At 39.4% G+C, this 20350-nt stretch overlaps 1 protein-coding gene across 1 annotated transcript in view; it reads left to right on the plus strand.

Annotated features, from left to right (window-relative positions):
* The window catches only part of csmd2 (CUB and Sushi multiple domains 2), a 156648-nt gene that overhangs the window by 27453 nt on the left and 108845 nt on the right, over positions 1 to 20350 (plus strand). The window contains exons 3-4 of the mRNA XM_008331408.3: positions 3226 to 3338; positions 19010 to 19204. Coding sequence (XP_008329630.1) covers positions 3226 to 3338; positions 19010 to 19204 — 308 coding nt within the window. The remainder of the gene's footprint in view (positions 1 to 3225; positions 3339 to 19009; positions 19205 to 20350) is intronic.

The following is a 20350-nucleotide window of genomic DNA, read 5'->3' on the forward strand; positions in this document are numbered from 1 at the left end:
CCCCCCGCCCTCCTCTCTCCTTTTCCCATGAGCTCTGGTTGGATAATTAGAAGCAGAGGTTCCTCATCAAGATGATGCTGAGGCCAGTGAGGTGGAAAGCCCTCTTAATGGACCTCTGCTTTTTGCATACTCACACACACACACACACACACACAGTGGCACCCTGAAGTCACTGTTATGAATTTACCCAAGTACTCGTCATTATTGTTGACATTATTTGGCTTCTGTTAAAACACCCGCGCCTTGACTGAAACCGATTTCCAGAAGTTTCTTTCACCATAAAGAAATCCAAAGACTCTGGTCATCTACAAAGAAGTACCTCAACTTGTTGATTGTTTTCAATTACCAAATTGAGTCTAATTGTTGGAATAATTCAATTATTAATCCTTCCATACCATTAAAAAATATCAGACAAAATCAGGTTAATCACCAAGTAAGGCCTGCTTACGAGAATAAATAAAGAAATGATTGAAATTTAAATTTATTGCCTACCAGTGAAAGGGATGCTGACATTTTGATCTCAGTCAGTTCATTTACTTAATTATAAAGAATCTTATTTTAAATATATTAGAAGTAAACATAACCTAACCCTAATTAAGTCAACATGTTAAAATATACTTTCTGTTGACGTATCTTTTCAACTCTTACATCAGAGGTGCCTGATCCAAGAGTGGATCACAAAGAAAGTGCTGCTCACTATTTTTAAAAATAGTGAGTGTGATAGTGTGTGATCTTGTATTTGTATTGTCCCATACAGTTACATGCATTTACCCCAAACTGTAATGTCATATATAATGTACAATATGTTCGGTTTATATGCGTAAATATATATTTAATGTTTAACCTGGTCATTTGAATAGTAGCCCCCAAGCCAAAAAGCTGTGGACCCCCCAGCTCTTCAGCAATTCAACAGGCACTCGATACACTTTCTGTTCTTTTGTGCCACTTTAGCTGCAATCATATCTGCCATCTTTCTCTAGATAGCAGACAATCCTCTGGTTCATTTTCGCAGGACACAGCCCATATCACGAGGCCATATTTAATCCTCCTCCACACGTGTGCACTGACTGCTACTACAGTGTGTGTTGGTCCAGGTCTGCTCCACTGTAATCAGCCTCATCTCCTGCACCTGTGTTTTCCCCATGATTGTCTGACGAGCTCCACCTGTGTCCTGATAACTGTCTGCTTCCTTGTGTGTAAATATTCCACCCACACTGTCTTCGTCGCTGGTCTTTTGACCCAGTCATCCGTGTTTCTCTGTCAGAGCGAGTCCCAGTCTAAGTTTTATTTGTTTATCCTTCACCTTCTGCTCCAGGTATGTATCTACAGGCAATTCAGACATTCAGCCAACTACCTGTGTTCCACCTTTGTTCTTCATGTCCGGCCGCGCTCGGACTGACGTCTTTTATTCCCAGTGTTTTTTTATTTACCAAGGAACTCAAAGTGTTGTGGCAGTATTTATGGCTAGAATCAATGTCCTCCTCCCTTTTGACTTTTTTTTCTGTTGACATTGATTTTCATAACCATCCCGTCTCCACAGTGAGTTGCATTCACCCTCACATGTTGTGTATACTGTGCGGGCCTTTTTATACTATAATGCAATCCTCTGACACCGTGCATTTTGACTCCAGACGCTATTGATATTTAATACAGTACCTTACTGCAACATATATGATGAAAACAAAAGTTTTTCGAGCTGAAATGGCAGCCTTCCAACTCCTCGTGCCGTCAGTGAAGGGCCCTGGTTCCTGTAACGAGTGCGTCTTCGTTAAGCTGATTTCCCACAGTGAGAAATTGACATGAGTAAAATCATACACACGGAGGTCATTTATCTCTTTCTTTCCTAACTGCTGCCATGAGCTTGGAAAAGTCTGACATTTACTTAGTTGATTAAAAAGTCTGATACATATTGATAAAGAGCCAAACAACACTGTCCTTCATTAAAACTATTTACACAAATAGATCTAGTACTAACACTAATTGGACTGCCAAATATGGGGCCGGCAAACTGTACTTGAAATAAATGCAGTAGCAACACTCCGGCACACAGTACTGATGCCATCTTAGCACGGTGCTAATTAGCATTTCAGTTATCTGTGTCAGGCCAATATTGTACGCGTTGGATTTTATTACACACCTCACATATTTAAAGGCTAGTTATACAAAATCAGAAGAGTAAATGTTCAAATGTCAACATTAACACTTTCTTTAGAATAAATATTGATTTTTAACCTTTTGAACGTTTCTCTTTTACATTTTTAACAAAATTGTACCAGAAGAGTATTAAATTGTTATTGACTAATCCAGTGTTTTTAATTAAATGAGTTATTAATAGTTGCACATGGTTTTTGCTTAAATGAAGCTAAGATGGAAAAACTGGAATAATCTGTCTTTCAGATTTTAACTGTGGCCACTCTAAGATGTTGCAGTAACTTATTATTTTTTTTCATTATCCTTTGTTTAAGATATTACTTTTCCAACTCACTTTGTGATCACTAATCTGGCTACTACTTTGGCAACACAGCATAACAAACAATGATCAACAATAATACTACAGAAGTAAAAAAAACATGTCTCTGGAGTCGCCAGATATTTGTGATGTCATACTGGGGTCACGAGCCAAAAAAGTTTGGAAACCACTGGACTAATTCAGTGGAATTGCCAATTTCGTTTTGCTCCAATCTTTTGAAAATTGAGTTCCCCAAGAGCCTTAAACTACTGATTATATTCCACAGGTTGTTAGGTAGAGACGTCAGTTTCAACGGTGCCAGTCCATGACTAGGATGAAAACAAATTTGAAATTGATCATATGGATCAACATAGATCACATTGACAGTGATCAGAGTGAAAGACAAAGCCAGCAACATTGTCATTTTAGAATCTGAATGTTGAGTTTGCGATATTTTCCGTGCTGTAAGACCTCAAACTTTGTTAGAAAACCCTTTTTTGATTGGGATACTGTCTGTCTGTGTTTCTTCCCACTGTTCGTAGTTCACAATAGCTATGTGATTGCAGTTTTGTTCTTTTGTGCTGCGTCTTCCTTTGTTGGCGTTTTTGAACATTAATAATTAGTGGATTATTCATAAACCTATCAAGCAAATGTGTTTCTGAATGCCCCATGGAGCAAAAAAAGAAAAAAAGGCTTTGTACACGACCTTGTAAAAAAAGATTTTTTATTTATTTTTTTGACTGACCAATATTGTCCTTCTGTCTGTCTGTTTTTAGATTAACTGGGTTCCAGCTGCCTTCACCCATTGTGAGCACAGGCTCCCGGCTCACACTGTGGCTACTGTCGGACTACGCCGTCAGTGGGCAGGGATTTAAAGCTGTCTATGAAGGTAAGCTATATTTAGTTATGTATGAGGTTTTTGGAGGGAATACTATGGAATATTGGACTTACTATTGTAGAGAAAGGATAGCAACATACTCCCAAGTCTAATGAAGACTTTCCATGATCTAATTTGAATCTGTTCCATTAGCATTGTTCTCATTTTCTCCTCCCCAGGCCAGGGCAGGCAACTTCATCATAGTGACATAGAATGCTTTATGACCCATGCTTGGATGATATTAATGATGGCAGTCTTCAAGCCCACACACTTGGGGGGATGGGGGGGACTGGGGGCGAAGCGTACAATTTAAGTAAGGGACTAATTAGGCTAATAACCTGACAGGAATTTTGAGATGCTTTTAATGTGTGGATATGGCTCACTGGAGCGCCTCCCATGGTCTATTAACGTGTTACACACGTAGATAAAACCAAAGATAGGAGAAGAAAAAAAAAGGGTGTTCTCTTGTTGGAGACAACTGTTGTGTGTATTTTAATCTATAATTAATACCTGATGAAAATAGAGTTGGTAGAGTTCAGAAACTGACCACACAGAAAATACATTTTTGTCCACTCCTGCTATCCTGGTAATAATTAACATTTGCTTCATAGAATGAAAATGATGCATGGTGTGATAAACGGGAATAATCTTAAAAAAAAAGTAAATCCCAAATCCAGAGGGAGGCTCAAGGTGGAATATCAAGCAGCAGGGGGATTGAGTACAAGGGATTTAATACCCATCAACCACCTCACTTGACATTGTCAACTCCAGCCGCAGTGATCCGCGTCACATGGGAAAAATAGGAAGCCCCCGGTGCTGAGGATGGAAACTGTGTAGAGTACAGGTGAAGCTGACAGCAGCATCACACCTTCTACGTTCAATTTCAATATTTCAACAAATGCTTGACTTTATCATTGGTGTCAGACCCGAACCCTTTCTCTATTTAACCACAATTTCTTATTACGTATTTGTATTACTGTAGCTTCACTTCTCCTCAAGCTTCCCTACAGTACAACACGTAGTTAACCTTCAGCTCAAGCAAAAATTGGCAAACCAATTTAAAAATATTATTTTAAGAGTTATCTCACTGTGTGTTTATATAATTATACCATTTAAACCAGTGAAATGTTCGTTTTGTGTAGCATAAATGTGTAGCATGTTAAGGTAAAATCCAGTTACTTTTTATGAATATTTCTTAAATTGGCAGTCTGTTTTTTTTTTGTGTGTGTTCAGTGTTCAGAACCAAAATAAAACTTAATGGAATTTAAAAGTTCATGAACCTTTAATTTGCTAGAAGGGAACCTTTTTGTGGACTAGTGATTCACTGTGTGGCCAAAGATGATAACATTTCTTGGCTTTAATGGAGTGAGAACAGTGAGAGGGCAATTGTAGCTCTTTTTCAGGCACATACAAAACCAGCACACGTTTGTGTCCTCCTTCCCTATTCTCTCTCACTGCGTTAGACGGAGCAGATTTTCTCATTATAAGATTTGGCAGTGTGAGGTACTTTTTTTTCAGTCCTATACTAACTGTCTACTCTCTTGGTTTGAGCCCGTCATGTCTACATTAGATGTCTTTTCCGTTACAGCCCACACTGCAATAAGCCTAAGTGCTGTGTAGTCCATCTCCTCAACACCATGCCTAATGGCTGAGACCACTCTGGAATCTCTCCTCTCCTGTAACTATGGCAACCACCAGACTCCTTTTTTTAGTTTTATTCTTGCCTTTTCTCTACAGCATCTCTTTGCAAAACACTTTATATAGCAGCTTTGGGGGTGGAGGGGGAAGCAAAAGGAATTAGAAACGTGCCGAGCTCCTGAAAATATCCACGAGGAGTGGGGAATTTTATTTCTCGATTTCCTCCTGTACTCTTTATTCACCGCCATTGTCCCACTGCCTCTCTCTTGGTTTCATCCCTCTCCTTTACTGATGCAGATTTTTTTTTTGTCTTACCTTAGAGAGCCTGTTTTTTTTGTTTGTTTTTTTGTATAACATGAATGCTGTTCCTTACTCTCTCTCTCTCTCTCTCGAATATTTACATACGGCACTGACTATCCAGTCATGTTTCGCCTCGTCTGTGTCTTAGTTGCATGATCAATATGCTTCCCAAGTGGGTCAGCTTACTTACTCGTTTAATCCTCACATAAACATGAGGGTTTTGCAGGCGGCCGCATATTATTTTGGTGGAAGTGAGCGGCGAGTCGTCTTCTCCATCGAACCGAGCTAATCTACAATAGTGTCTCTATCCATTTCCCTTCAGCCGCCCCCCCAGACCCCCCCTCCCTTCCTTCCCTCGCTTTCACGTTCATATCGCTTTCAGTGGGAGGAGGCGGGGGCTGATTAGATGAGTGCATTGAGGGTGCAGTGAGGCGTGAATGAGCCCAGCGCTTAATTGAAAAATGAGGCCTGTCCCCTTAAGTCATGGAGAGTGCCACACCAGAGTGTGATGACAGGAGAAAAAGAGAAGAAGAAAAGGAAAAAAATGGATTCAATCTGTGGTTCTATTTCCAAATGGACTTGCACACAGTTTAACCAAAGGGGTGTATTATGACATTTTTTCTCCTGTGTGTTTAATTTTGAAGGGCGGGTTGAGAGGGTTTTATATCCTGCCGACCCTCCAAGCGAGCCGCGATTAGAGATGATTCACAAAAGCAATTGTTTGCCAAAAGACGATTTGCGCTGATTGTTTGAATGATTTTGATTTGCATAATGCGGTCTCGCAATATTAGCACTGCTTTGTGGAGATTATCTATATAAGGGAGAATGGCGCCACGCCTGCTGTGTAATCATAACGAGCCCTCCTGCTCTTCCTATCACGTCATCAGAGTCACAGCTTGTACAGGAATGTTCTGGACACTTTTAAATGCATGTGTAGTGGCCTCTGGGGAAACACAGTTTCATTTGTAATGTAGTTTAATTGACTAGAAGTTTGTTTTCATTTCAGTTTCATATGTAAACATGTTTTATACATCATCGAGACCTTAACGAGTGATTAATTAATAGTTTCTCTCTGTGTCTAGTACACAGCTACGTAGCACGCTTTGTTAACCCTCATCTTGTGATTTATTTTTAGTTCATTTTTATCTGGTAGCTCCCTGTCAGTAGACTGGATCACTCATGGACCCAAACCATTGTTAATATTAAAGCCACTGAACATTAACACAGTAACGTATATGAAGAGTCACTCATCGGTGCGCTGTGTTCATTGAAAACAAAAACCTCTGCTCAGCTGTTTAAACCAGGCAGCTGCTGCTGCTGGGTTTTTTATTCTTCCTCTCATTCTTCCTGATTTGTTGGTTGTTCTTTTTTTTTTTCTGACACAGCAGCAACAGTTTCAAACTGAGCTTGACTTTCTCCATCTGCTTGAATGTGTTCAATGAGTTCCTAATGATGTTGAGATAAAAGACATGTTGGCATGTTGTGCTGTCATAACAGCTCAACCTCTAATTAACTTTGCAGTGTGGATATAGGAATGGGAAGAAAATGACTGTAATTTAAAAAATGTCTTCCGGCTATCGCCTCTGCTTTTTAGCTTGTTATTTATACCAGCAACACGAGGGAGTTTTCTCCGTTTCTTCTCTTAAACAAACAAAGATCGTCGATTGCACACGTTATTGTTTGAGTTAACAATTTCTCCTCATTATTGTGTGAAAACAATGGATTACTGACTATTTTGTCAGCTAACAGAATTAGCATTCTGTTCTATTCTATTCTACGCACAAAGTTAATAGTTTCAATAACACTGTTGTTGATGTTCAATATTGTATTTGACATTATTATTCCAGATGTGTGACACTACAGTACTATTCCTTTTGTGCAATATTTAAATATTCAGTCTTTCTTTTCTACTGCAATCTCATCTCATCTCATTATATCAACAGCTTTGTTCAACAGTTACTGTAACTCAGTCTACTGTCTCTTTGAGGATAGTAGTGATTACTGCATTAATGATGCTTTGTGTATAACGTTTAATGTTATGCTTCATAACGCACCGACAGTTCACCCAATCAGGATTGGGATGATTTTACATCCGTACCAAAGAAGGCCTTGCTGAAGGAGACGTTCAAATCTCCAACACTGAGCCACAGTCCATCCTTTATGTAGCCACAGCCTCAGGCATGTGAAGATCCAGTTTTTATTAACTCATATCTCTTCTCCTGCAAGCAGTGACTCAGCGTAAGGTATTTCAGTTTCATTTTTTTTTAGCACCATATGGGTGAGATTCCCCTGAGCATTCACTCACAATGTGTTTCCCTGCATGCATTTGGACAATTGAAAATGTTTTCTTTTTGAAGGACAACAAGGGAAAAGTTTGCAAGCACCCCATGAGATGCAAATAAGATTTGTGGTCGGTGTGGTATTACCATATGTAATGGTTTGAGTTTAAGATAAATAACAGGTTATGTTGACTTAAAATACCTAAAAACACATAAGTCTCTGTATGTGTGTCTGATTTATGTTTGTGTGCGCAAAATACAAATCTGTGGCATTGGATTGCAATACAATCCCTGTCTTCATAAAAACACAGAGAATACAGTTCTAATTACAATCAAATTACTGCACAAACAAAGTAGTAGCTCCTGTAGATAATTAGTTACTCTGTTCCTGAGATGATGCAGCTTCTTGTCTCCTATATTTCTTGAAAAGAATCCATGAATCCATCCTTTCTTAGAAAGTATGAGTCGTCTAAGTCGTCGGCGCTGGCATAGACGCAGCTTTCTCTGTGGTCGATTGAAGCTGTTGTCTAGCATTAGAACGGGGCTGACAGTGCGTCCGACTGTTAAACGCTTCTGACACTTAATTAATGGCTGATTGTTGAGCGGCACTTCTGCGTCGAGTTAATGAAGACTGTTCTGGCTCTCCTCTGCGCGGACACACGTCTTCTCCCCAGGTTTTTATCACGTGTCATTTTGTTGCTAATGGACCGCAGTGTTTGGGTGAAAGGACATGAAATAATTGTAGGAGCTTCCTTCTCTCTGCTTCACGTGCGGCAACTGTTTTATTCCAGGTTCCCTCTTTGTGTAGGACTCTTGTTATATACGTATTCTATTCCATTCTCTCTTTTTATAGAACTGTCAGGCGCTAAGAACGCTCTTGACAGTTCCCAATGCCCCTCCCAAGTCATTGGCAGGCGAGTGTGCCTCCCTGTAGTTTTTTTTTTTTCCTTTTTGTCTTCATTTTTTTTGCCCTGAATTTGTTATTTCAGCCGAACAGGTACAAAGTCAGGTGCTACTCTACAGTCAGAATATGTTTTCAAGGACAGCTATAGATAGATATATAGATGGATGGATGGATGGATGGATGGATGGATGGATGGATGGATGGATGGAGTAAAACTAATCATTAAAATAATCATTACAGCAAGATATGTGTTATTTTGAGAAACTACCAGAATTAAAGAACTGACTGAATCTGAATTTGCTTTTTAAAAGACGATTTAAAAAGCCGCTTTAGAAGGTGGCAAAGCCAGCCTTTTTTTTCTTGTACCTTTTTTTTCTTGTAGTGCATTTCACCTTTAACCGAAAGTGCTTCAGCAGTTCAGAGTCGTTGTAGCCAAACAAAGGAGGCGACCTCCCTCTGACCCACTGACAGCATGTTGTTTCCACCTGGGTCAATGTGTGGAAGATGGGGTTGTGGTAGTCACATTAGCAGTTTGCATCAAACGAAGGAGTCGAGGAACTCACAATGAAATCATCTTTTTCCATTTTCATTGTTTGTTTGTTATTTATATGTAAATGCATATTTGATTTTGGCCAATAAGTTTTGAAAAAATACCCTACGCCAAATAACAAACTGAAAAAATGAACATTTATTTTTCTTTAAATCCATGTTTTTGTTTTAGGGTTTTTTTTTTGTGTCTGAGCTCAGTGACCCGCCGTGCCCTCCCCCGTTCTGACACAGCACTTTGCCATTAGGGTATGAATGCATAAAATGTCACCTCAAAACACTTTACTTCCTCTCTGCTTGTTTGGTTTGACTTCTCCAAAAGGTTACTAGTGTTGTTACTCCTCTAGTGTTTATTATCAGGCTGCAGTCTGGCACACTAATTCCAACACTTATGAAAGTGTGTAATTAAGGACCTTTGTTGGCCTCTTGTAAATGTCATCTCGGCCCAATGGGTGATAGGTTTTGATGTAATTAATTCCAGCCAAGGCTTGACTTATTCTATAAGGGTTGAATATGGGTTATAGTTCATTTTTTAAATCTGTGTCCTGTTTTAACCAAGTGTTTGTGTTCCATTTTTCTTCTTGCATATGAAAGGAAGTGGAAAACACAAATGTCACCTACATTTTTACATTTTTGTGCCCATGCTTTTCATAGAACCCTAATTGTTTTATACTTTCTGATGCTAAACATTAAAAAATATAATAATAACTTTACCCTGAATATGTGTAGACCTAAAATCTCATTCTTCCAAAACAATGTGCCTGACTTTCATCACAGTCATTGTAATGTTATTGTCTCCCTCCAAACCTTTATCTCTCATCAGGCTTTGTTATCTGTGCGTATTAGCCTATTAATATAAACCCTACTCCCCCAAACTAAGAACCCATGTTTGTGTCTTTGTACAAACCCTGTGTTGTGAGGATTAGTCCGTGTATTGTCTTCGGATTAGAGTGTCAGTGTTTCCGAGCTAGGGTGATAGTACATGGTACTGCATACATGAGTATCTGTGTGTTACTGCCTCTGTGTTAATAATTAATAAATACTGTTTTTTTTTTATTTCCCGGGAAGAATATATATATAGTCTTTTCCTATATATTTAACATTTCATATAGTTTTTGACTAGACTTGGTTAACCATGAAGCAGTTTGACCAAAAATCCTGGAAATTGACTATTTGGTGCCAATTTCCTCTTTGGATTTAAAAACAAGGAGAGTTAATAAGAACAATGCTGGTGGCGCTACCAGATTTGAAGATTTATCAGAATCCTGATACAAATCGAGATGCATTGTTTCTGGCGACAGGATATCTGATGGCTTAATGTCCTTATTTCCCTTCAGGTGAAAAATGTTGGCAGTTTATGGTTTCTCGGATGGCCTCAGCTGTTGGAGATAAAAGTTATTCAGAAAGACAGTTTATAATCTGAATCAATAAAGCCGGTTTATCATCACACAGCTGTGTAATCTATAATGTCAATAAGACATCTATGATAAACCACCGTGTGACAGATATGAACAGTAACCAGAGCTTTCCTTCTCTCCTTACTTTAATTGTTATCAATTCACCGGTTCCTTCTTGGCTGCTTTTTTTTTTTTTTTTTTTTTTATCATTGGTCCATTTTCTAGGCTGCTGTAATGCATAGCCATACATCAGACCAGACTAATCGATCAGCCATAACCAATTCTGCCCCCACATCCCCCACAGACCTTATCGACTGTTGGGTAGTCACTTGTTAGCTACCCTGATGTCTAAGGTCGTTTTATAGGTCATGAGTACTGGTTCTATGAAGTCGTGTGTGTGAAGTTAAACACACAGCACCGCGACTCAGTCTTTGACAGTCATTTCTGTTTTTTATTTAGTTGCTGTTTTTTCATATATACTGTGTTAACTCTGAGAAAGTCTTGGCAACTGCTCTGTATTTGATTTTGGTAAATTATATCTCACTAAAATAAATTGCAGTGACACATCTACAAATTGCTCATGAACAAAAAGATCGAAATCCAGAAACACGCACACAACTGTGTGGGCGAACAGTAAATCACTTCGTAATAACATTTCAAACACAACCTCACGGGTCATGTTTGTTTTGTTTCAGCTCGTCTTCCGCATTGTTTTGACTCAGCGGTGAAACGGCTCAGGTTATTTTAGGTGAATTCACCAGAGGCAGGGGGAACCAATGGGGATGTGTCACGCAGAAGAGAACCTGGCTTAACAGATCCCCCGCAAATGTAGACAAATGTCTCCACCAGTCACACCGAGATGCTCTCTGTCTCTGTCCGACAAGCTCTTGCCAAAGCTCAGGTTGAAAAGGTGCCATCGCTGAAGCGTAAAGTAAAGGCACACCTGTTTGTTTTGTGTTTGGCTCCTACCCGTCATTTGGCATTAGTGTGCATTTTTATTTTCGGGCCATAACTCACAGTTGCTGTTCAGTGGAATGATGCAGAGACTGGACACAGACTAAGTTGCTGTGTCAAAGGTGAGGCAACATGGAGATTTTTTGGTGGGGAGATCTCTTTGTTCTTGTAAGTATGTGGTAAAATTGGCATCTTTTGTCTGAGATTAAAACTGTCTGACAGTGTGTGTGTGAGTGTATGTGTGTGTAGCACACACAGTCAGAGTGAAGGGACCACATGGTTCATTTAAGAGATTTCACTTGGATTGGCTCCAAACGCTTGTGGGCTTAGTCGCTCCACGTGGCTCTTTTTTTTAGAAGTATAGAATATGAATCCATCTAATTTCAATATAATACAAATAATTTTTTTTATTGCATGAACACTACCTCCAGGGTGCTGCGTATTAATGTTTTGGGGGAAACAAACATTAAAGGTCATCCTTAACTTTGGATTTCTTACGAAATCAAAACACAACAATGTTTTTATACCCCAGTGGTAATAGCCACTTCCCTAATTGCAGTTTAGTTGGTTTTCTAATTAAATGAGTCATAAGATAAAAGTGCAGCTCAATTATTAGCTTGTCGCCTCGTGTCACGAGAACGTTTGTTTTGGTTGATGACATCATAGGGTCAAATACAGCGGCATCACATGAACCCAGTAATATAGTTTTAATTACAGACCACATCAGTAATTTAAATGAAAACGAATCCAGCAAAACATGCACTGATCAACAAGTTGGTCGTTGTCGTCTTTGGAGGTATTTTTACACCTGCTGGTTCTCTACCTGTCAGCGCACATCTCTCATTACTCCACAGACTGATGCAATCAACCAGAGCTCGTACACTAAGGAGAATGGACTGCAGAGTATTGCCAGCTGACAAACAGGTGTTTAGTTTGAAAATGTGATGGCAGGAAGTAAGGATGACAGCATGGATTACTGTAAGTGATGAGGAGGAGCAGAAAAAAATGCCCAGAGACAGAGACACATCATGCTAAGCTGCATCCTCTGGCACAATAACACATTCACCTTATCATTACTTCAACTGTCCTTAAAGCCAGGATTTATATAAAACTGGATATATTCATAAATATTTATGATGGAAAATCAATGTTTCTTGACAAAAGTGTCTTCTGTATTAAATCTATATTGTTGACTAAAAGTCAATCTCAATGTGAAGTCAGGTTAGTGATTATCCTACATAATACAAAATTTCCAACTTCATGAAGTTTTGCCAGTACAGATATCGTAAAATGGCTAAATCTCAGTCAAATATATATTTTTTGATGTTGTGTGATTGGTAGTCACTCAGTAAACAGGTTAAGATGCACAACATGTGCTGTGCTGCTGAGACCTTCAGGGAGACACCTTGTTGCGACTCAATTATATGTTATTAGCATGCTGCAAATGTGCGGGCTGGGAATATGTGCAGAGTACCATTAAATACGATGGCAACGTGGAAACGTCAGTCGTCGTCAACATCAACCACGGTACCAGCAGGGCCTGGGTGAGAGATAAGCTGAGGGTTTCAAAGTCGGTAGGTTGGAGGAAAAGCACAATTTTTGAGTTCGACTTCTAGTTTATAGAGAATTCCGCTTGACTTTAGTATTTATTTCAACCCCCAATTTTATTGGATTTACTTCATAAGAAAACAAATATTTAAAAAAAAAAAAATGTAATTTTGGGATTTTTTAATATTTATATTCACATGATCAAGACGATTTAGCCCTGATTGAGTCTGACTAACATGGACTAAATTGTCTCCCAAAAGCTTTCTTGATTGCACCGTGTTTATTCAGAAAAATCACTGAGGTTCATGTTTTTGTCTGTTTCTGCGTAAATGTATTTGGGGTTATTTTGTTTCTCCATTTCATTTCCTGCAAGAAAAGGGAATTCTCAAGACAGCAGAAGTCCAAAACTGAATGTGAGAAAGACTTTGGAGAATGTCAAGGTTGAACAAAAGTATTGATTAGTCTCCCTGATGCGTCTTAGCTTTATCATCGCCATCACTGCACGAGTCGGACTAAAAAAAAAACCTGATAGAGAACCAAAGTCGACTGAAGGACGTGCATTTCACCGGATGTAAAGTCTGAAATGGTGTTCGACACACCAACCTGAAAATCTTTTTAAAAACGCATTAACTTCTCACTTTACACCCAACGCCCCTTACTTTTAGCTGCTGAAAAATTCACAGCAGCCAAAAACTGTTGGACGTTAATAAAACCGACACAAAGATGCTTCTGCTTCGTTTACAAAATCGTTTTTCCTCCAACTTGCTGTCATTTCAAATATCCTTTTAAGCCCACTCAGTAACAGAACATGACACATAGGGATAAAGTACTGAATAGAAGAGGGGGAAAAAAAAGATTTACAGATGTTCTGCACTGTAAGTAAAGAGATGTGTTTGTTTTGTTTAAATCCCAACAACCTGTCTGTGTCTGTGGATCTACATTTTCCTTATTTTTTTTCCACCATGTCCTCTCCGATGGGCCTTCACTGTTTCCAAGGCAACCTGCAGAGCAAGGGAGAGACGATTGGCTGAGAGCAGACAAAATATAGGGGAAGAAAATAGTATGCAAAGCTACCATGCGTTTGTTCACCTCTGCTGTCGCAGGTATAGATCTCTGTAGAGGGCGCATGACATCCTTTACAGAGGATGCAGTTGTCATTGTGACTTTTCTGAACTCCAGAAATTAAGATAATATGATAGATAGATGAATAAGATAGAAGTCAGTCGAGGAACACCTGTACTAACTTAGAAGGCACCTTCATCTGGGTATTCCTTTTTTAAAAATTAATGTGCCAGTTGTGGTTTGTGTGAACCTGGTTTGTTCCGAGTTGCACTTGACCACGGTTCTTTCATGGTTTGACCCCCAGGTTTTCTGTGATTCTTGTTTGCAAGTATCATGCCAGTGGAGCGATAAGCCCATAAAAGTCAGGGGGGGATTTAGATGCTTTGAGTCGGGGCAGAGTACATGAGGCTGTGTACAGATGTGTCGATCTCTCCTCCAAGCTCCATCTGTCTTCAGGCTTTCCTTGAGGTCTCTCAAGCCGCCTGATCCCTCTTAGTTTATTCTCATATATAGTAAATGGTCACTGAATGGCACATCATTCTGTTGTGCAGACACTGTTGGCAGCCATTTATTCTGTGCAAGCGCTCTTTCACACTTCACCAGCTCGCACACCTTTTTTTTTTGTGTCTCCGCCAGCTGCTGTGTACGGTCACTGAGAGTCTACCTGCCTTCTCCCCAGTTCTGCTTGTTTGTTTATTTGTTTATCCATGTTTGATTGCATGTATATGGTGTTCTATTATATGCACAGAGGTGTGTACTGTCAACTTGCTTCACACGTCGCTGCGCTTCATTGCGGATGACGACTCGCTACCTTGGAATTTTTTTTATTTTGTGCATTATTTAGTGCATTATTTTGTGCATTATTTAGTGTCCACTTAAGAATATGGCTTACGTCATCATTAAATATTGATAATGGTGGTAATGAATGATTTTTTTAAATTTATTTAGTGATTTTTTTAAGAAAAGTGCAGCAGAGTTTGGTTTTTTTTGTAGCTGTACAATGGAGTCCAGCCCATGTGTAAGGACCAGGATGCATTGCTTCAAATAGTGCTAGACAAAGCAGAAATGCCTTACTGAGCTAATGTAGCCATGTGATGGAGTCGATGTCACAATGTTACTCCCACGTACATACAGCAGGAGGATGGAAACAGCACACGGGCAAAGAACGGATAGGGAGAAGACAGAGTGTAACATTTTGAAGTTTGTTGTACTGAGGTAAACAAACCTGGCTTCGTCTACTGAAAAAAAAAAAAAATCTAACTCGACATCACCCTTATGGTTGTCCCCGTGTTTTGTGTCTTGAATTCCTTTTGCAGTGTAGAATACAGGAGTTTCCTGTTGATATTCATGTGGTTTGTTTGTTGAATCAGGGTTGTTTTTATCATTCTCCCTCTTGTTGTCTTACTTGTTTTCTCTCTATCTCTATGCAAACATCATCATGATGAAATAAACGTGCAACACTTTTTTATTATTTTTTTTAAAATACCTCAAGGGAAAAATTATTATTATCATCAAGTTACAGTAAAGTAAATAAACCGTTTATCACCACTAGTTATATTTATGAAAAGCTAGGCTGATAGATATGGCATGTAAGACAGAGCACCCTTACAGGGTCAAAGGTCATTACATAGGAGCAAATTCACTCTATTCATTTTTTTTTCCAAAGACACCCTGCAGACTAATGGAATGTTAGTGATGACATCACAAAAGGCCTTAGTCTGTGTGTGTGTGTGCATGTGTGCCTCCATCCCGTGCATGCAGATGTCCTGCATTGATGGACGAGGAGCCACCTTGGCCGTCTTCAGCAGTAAAAGAGTTTAAAGCCCCCAGGCCCCGGGGACGAGCCACGTCAGCATCTCCAGTCTTGGTGACTTATGGACCTGCCATGACACACACCTAAGTGGTGCGGTGGTGGTGTTAGGGTGTCGTTCAGGAAGGGGGGAGGTGATGGACTCTAAAAGTACACGTGATGGCAGAGGCCAGGCTCCTTAGAAGAATTGTGCGCAGCCCACACTGTGTTAAATCACATTTGCTGCTTGTTTTTTTCTATGGAAAAGGAAATAAGGTCAAATTAATATATACATTTGTTTTCTTCTAACATTCTGTTCTGAGATCCCACTGCAGACATCCGACCTCTCACGATGGGAAAAGCACAGGTGTAATTAGTAACATTAATGATGGCTCCGTTCCATGTGTTGTGCTGGGTGCCAGTAAATCCTGGCCAATATATCAGCATGCAGAATATCAGTGCTCTGGCATCAGCGTAACTCAGTGAAATGCAGCTACAACTAACGAAGTGGGTTACATGTGTTGGTATTAAAATCCTAGGGCAGAGTTTGAGTGATTGTTTCTACTTGATCCCCATCCCAAGCCTCATTCTACACATCTAATCAGATTAAAAACTCAACTTGAGTTATTTTACTACAGCTGTAGTAACTCTGGGCCTGGACAGGACTGCAGAGAGAACCAGTCACCTGTATTCCACTGAGACCCCTTGTGGCCATGCTGCTGCACCGAAGCCTGACTCCCAGCAGCTGCTATGCTAATAAGTTCTGTGTATTAATGCTAATTTGGTCATGATGGAGGAGAAGTGATAACATGGTGTCCTTGGTTGGTCAAAATGGGGCACGGTGGAACCTTTAAGTAACAGGTCACTCGCACTAACAGACTATGTGAAGAGTTAATTCAGAATGGATCATTTAAAACTGAGGAGTCGGTAACTGAGCAGGTGTTCTGCCTCCAGCAGTGATAGAAAACACTTCACAGCTATAGTGACTAACCACAATTGGTTGTACTCTTTAAAAAAAAACCTTTGCATTAAAACAGGACATTTTTTGATTAGTCACGGTTAGTCATAGTTAATCTTGATTAATGATGATTAATTGATTTTAAATATTCAGTATGTGTTTTTTACAAAAAGCATTTTAGGTTGCGTTGCACTTGTAAGAATATCTTGGGCATTTTTTTGAAAAGACATAATTGTTTCAGAAAGTATTAGTTTCCTATTACATTCCTTTAAAAAAAGAGCAGAAAAACTGTAAATCATGTCTTTTTTTTAACAGGTAGCAGAGCCATGTCCAGCTTTGGGCTAAAGCAGCTGATGTTAGGGTGTAAAACAGATCATTTTCTGGATCATTTTCTGGAGGGGAAATCGGAATTCTGTCATCTTTAAATTACAATACTTAGTTTGCAAATACACTGTTTTTATGTTGTCTTTATTCATCTTTATTCTATTTTAATAATTTATTGAGTCCCATAAACAACAGAGAACCTCCATGAACCCCCCAAAATTCATGCCCAACCTCTAAAACTATCACTTACGGTGGTCTCACTCTCTGCTTCAAAGAATCCAGTACTTGTGAAATATGGGAGCTGAGTCGCCCTGAGGTCATGTTGTGTAAAAAAGTGGTGTGGACACAGACGGTCTTCAATCTGTTTATTTACCAGCCAGTGACTCCTACAACACAAGTCCTGGAATGCACTGTTAAGGAAGATGACTGATGTGTCCTTGTTGGACCTCGCTGTGAGCGGGCTTTAACTTTCTGAGCCTGAAAGGGAAAATAAATAACCACAGAGAAAATAGTTATAATTTTAGGCCATTCAGAAAGAAAAACAGTATAAAATTTACACTTGCTTAAAACACATAAATCTAAGCAACCTAGATGGCCATGATATTTACATTATACATAAAAAAAAAAAAAACATTTTCATTCACCCAACCTATTCTTGTCTAACCCTGTGCTTTCTAAACATATTTATTAACCTGGGAATTATTCTTCGATGTGCAGCCAAGTTTCCTTGATTTTTTTTATCTTTGGTAGCACATTATAAATGTGGATGTGCACTGCATGTGATAGCTAGGTGCAGGTGAAATGTGTCACAGCCATTCAGTCCTGTCTGGGTTGGAGCCCAGTCCCTGTGGAGATGCTGTGTTTCATCCAAAGTCCAGCACATGCTCTGGAGACTTTCCTGCCCCATGCTGCGGCTGCAACTGTAAGCTGGTGCACATGTGTTTTCAACAGTGTAAAAATAAAATAGTGATCACCTTTGTGTCATTAAGATTAAATATGCACGTGGGACTGTACACCAGCAGTTATGTAAGAATTTAAAAAATCAACTAAATTTAGAATATAAGAAAAATTACATCTAAATGTATAACACGTTTAGTTTGGGTGCAGGACACACTTAAAAATATGTGCTATCAAGCAATATGATATAAATATAATTAACAGCAATATAATAGTGATAGTAGTGCAAGGAATGTTTTATAAATACAATAGTTTAAATATAGTACGATAGGTATAATTAAATACAATACTATCTCAATACTAATAATACTGAAGTATAAAGGTACGATAATTATAGAAGCAATTATATAGTACTGTGCAGCAGAGCAGTATAATGTTATAGCAGTGATGCAGTGATATAACAGCTTTAATGGTTATATTTGTCTAAGAAAAGGAAAAAAAGAAGCTACAATAATGAGCTGTAAGAAAATATGCAGCGGGAGTTAGAGAAAGGAGACAATGAGATTTTTTTGTTTGTTTTGAACTCCCCTTTCCTATTAGTAATCACCCAAAGTATATCTGGCACAGTGATGGTTGATATGTAACATTATTTTCTATTTAACTTCCCTTTTATTATTCTGTTGCTATGTTGTAAAGTTAATTCTGTTTAAATGTTCTTTTTTAGTGTTGTTTGCTGTCCTTTCATGTCATTGTTTCCCAGTGTGCTGTCATTGAAGTTCGGTCTAATTATTGGGGGTCATTGGTTAGCATTGTTTTACATAAATATTGTAATGAAAACAAATGACAATTAACGTCGTTAGGATCTGTTGCTGCTCCACACATTCACATCTTGGCACAAATGTTTTGCACAATTTAACTGCCAATTGTTGTTAATCACTGTAATGCCTTCTATAACCTCCTGCTTATCCATGACACTGTTACAGTACAAGGTTTGTAATTTTACAGTACAGTACTGTGTACTATTTTTTTTTCTTTTCCAATGTCCATTTATGAATTCATTTATTCTTTTTTTTTTCTCTTTCTGCAGCACTGCCCAGCTACACTTGTGGAAATCCAGGACAGCTAATCAACGGCCACCAGCAGGGGTCAACGTTCAACATCGGGGACAAAATCCGCTACAGCTGCAGTCCTGGATATGTACTGGAGGGTCACACCACCCTCTCTTGTCTGGCCACGTCAGCTGGTACAGCTGCTTGGGATTTCCCTCTTCCCTACTGCAGAGGTACGTAGGAAGGGCGGCGGACATCTGTCTGGGGTGGCGGGCCTGTTGGGTTTTGATAAAGTTGCATTCCAGGAATTACCAATCAAGATGAAAACTTGATTCTAATCGTTCAGCTAGTGGCTTTATATTTAACATAAAGCATACTACCAGCCATTTAATAAATCTTAAAGTTGTGGGAGTATCACACATGTACACGTTGTTCCCACAGAATGTCACACATTCATTATCTACATTTGTCAGCTTACAGTGTTTTCTTCAGTTATAGTGATGTCTTATTCACAGTGACAAGGACCTCAGGTGTTAGCTCACAGTCAGGCTCCTGCTGCAGTCGTCCTTCCTTCAACATTAGCCGACACCCCTGCGGCGGCGCCCCCTGCCAGTGCGTGTCGTCCGAGTGGTGATAGTTGTTTAGCTCAGTTTGTTTATTTAACGTCATTTTTAATCACTCACTCAGAAGTGCCTCACACAGCAGTGACATAGATTGGCACATTACGTACAGGATTTTATGCCGGCCCATGTGTGTCCACATTTTCATGTGGCCAACACTCAGCGTAAATGTGCCCGCTGAGCCGAGTGCTGCGACACTGTGCCATCTGCAAGAAGGCTGGGAGTCAGGAAGCCCACATACTAGCACACATGGCAGGGCACCATGTGCCAGGACAGTCTCCGCCCACCCAATCACACACTGACATGTGCACATGCATGTACTCTACACCTAAGAAAAAAAAAAAAAAATATATATCAGAACATTTCTAACTTCCCATCTAGAAAACTTAAATGAAGTCACAATTTGTTCTTCGCACCAAAACTCGGCCAATTTCCACCTTCACATCTCCACCCACTTGGGTCCTTCCTGGAATAGAAGAGCTGGCACCGTTCTCAGCAGAGAAATGTCACCTTTTTTTTTTTTTTAGCCCAGATTACATGCCGATACATTTTGGAAACTGACAGTCTCACCTGAAATTCACTAACATGTCCAAGTTCTCTCTGAATCCCAGTCTTTTTTTTTCTTTTTATTAAACGAGTGCATTGTTGCCGTCGAACCAATTACACGACCTGCATATACTGTGTGAGTCCACAGATTTTATACTGCACATCAGGAGCCAATTATTTTGGCACATTTGGAATTCTGGCCTGTGAAGAGTG

This window comes from Cynoglossus semilaevis, chromosome 18, assembly GCF_000523025.1.
Source record: "Cynoglossus semilaevis isolate Cse_v1.0 chromosome 18, Cse_v1.0, whole genome shotgun sequence".
In the NCBI taxonomy this organism is placed as follows: Eukaryota; Metazoa; Chordata; class Actinopteri; order Pleuronectiformes; family Cynoglossidae; genus Cynoglossus; species Cynoglossus semilaevis.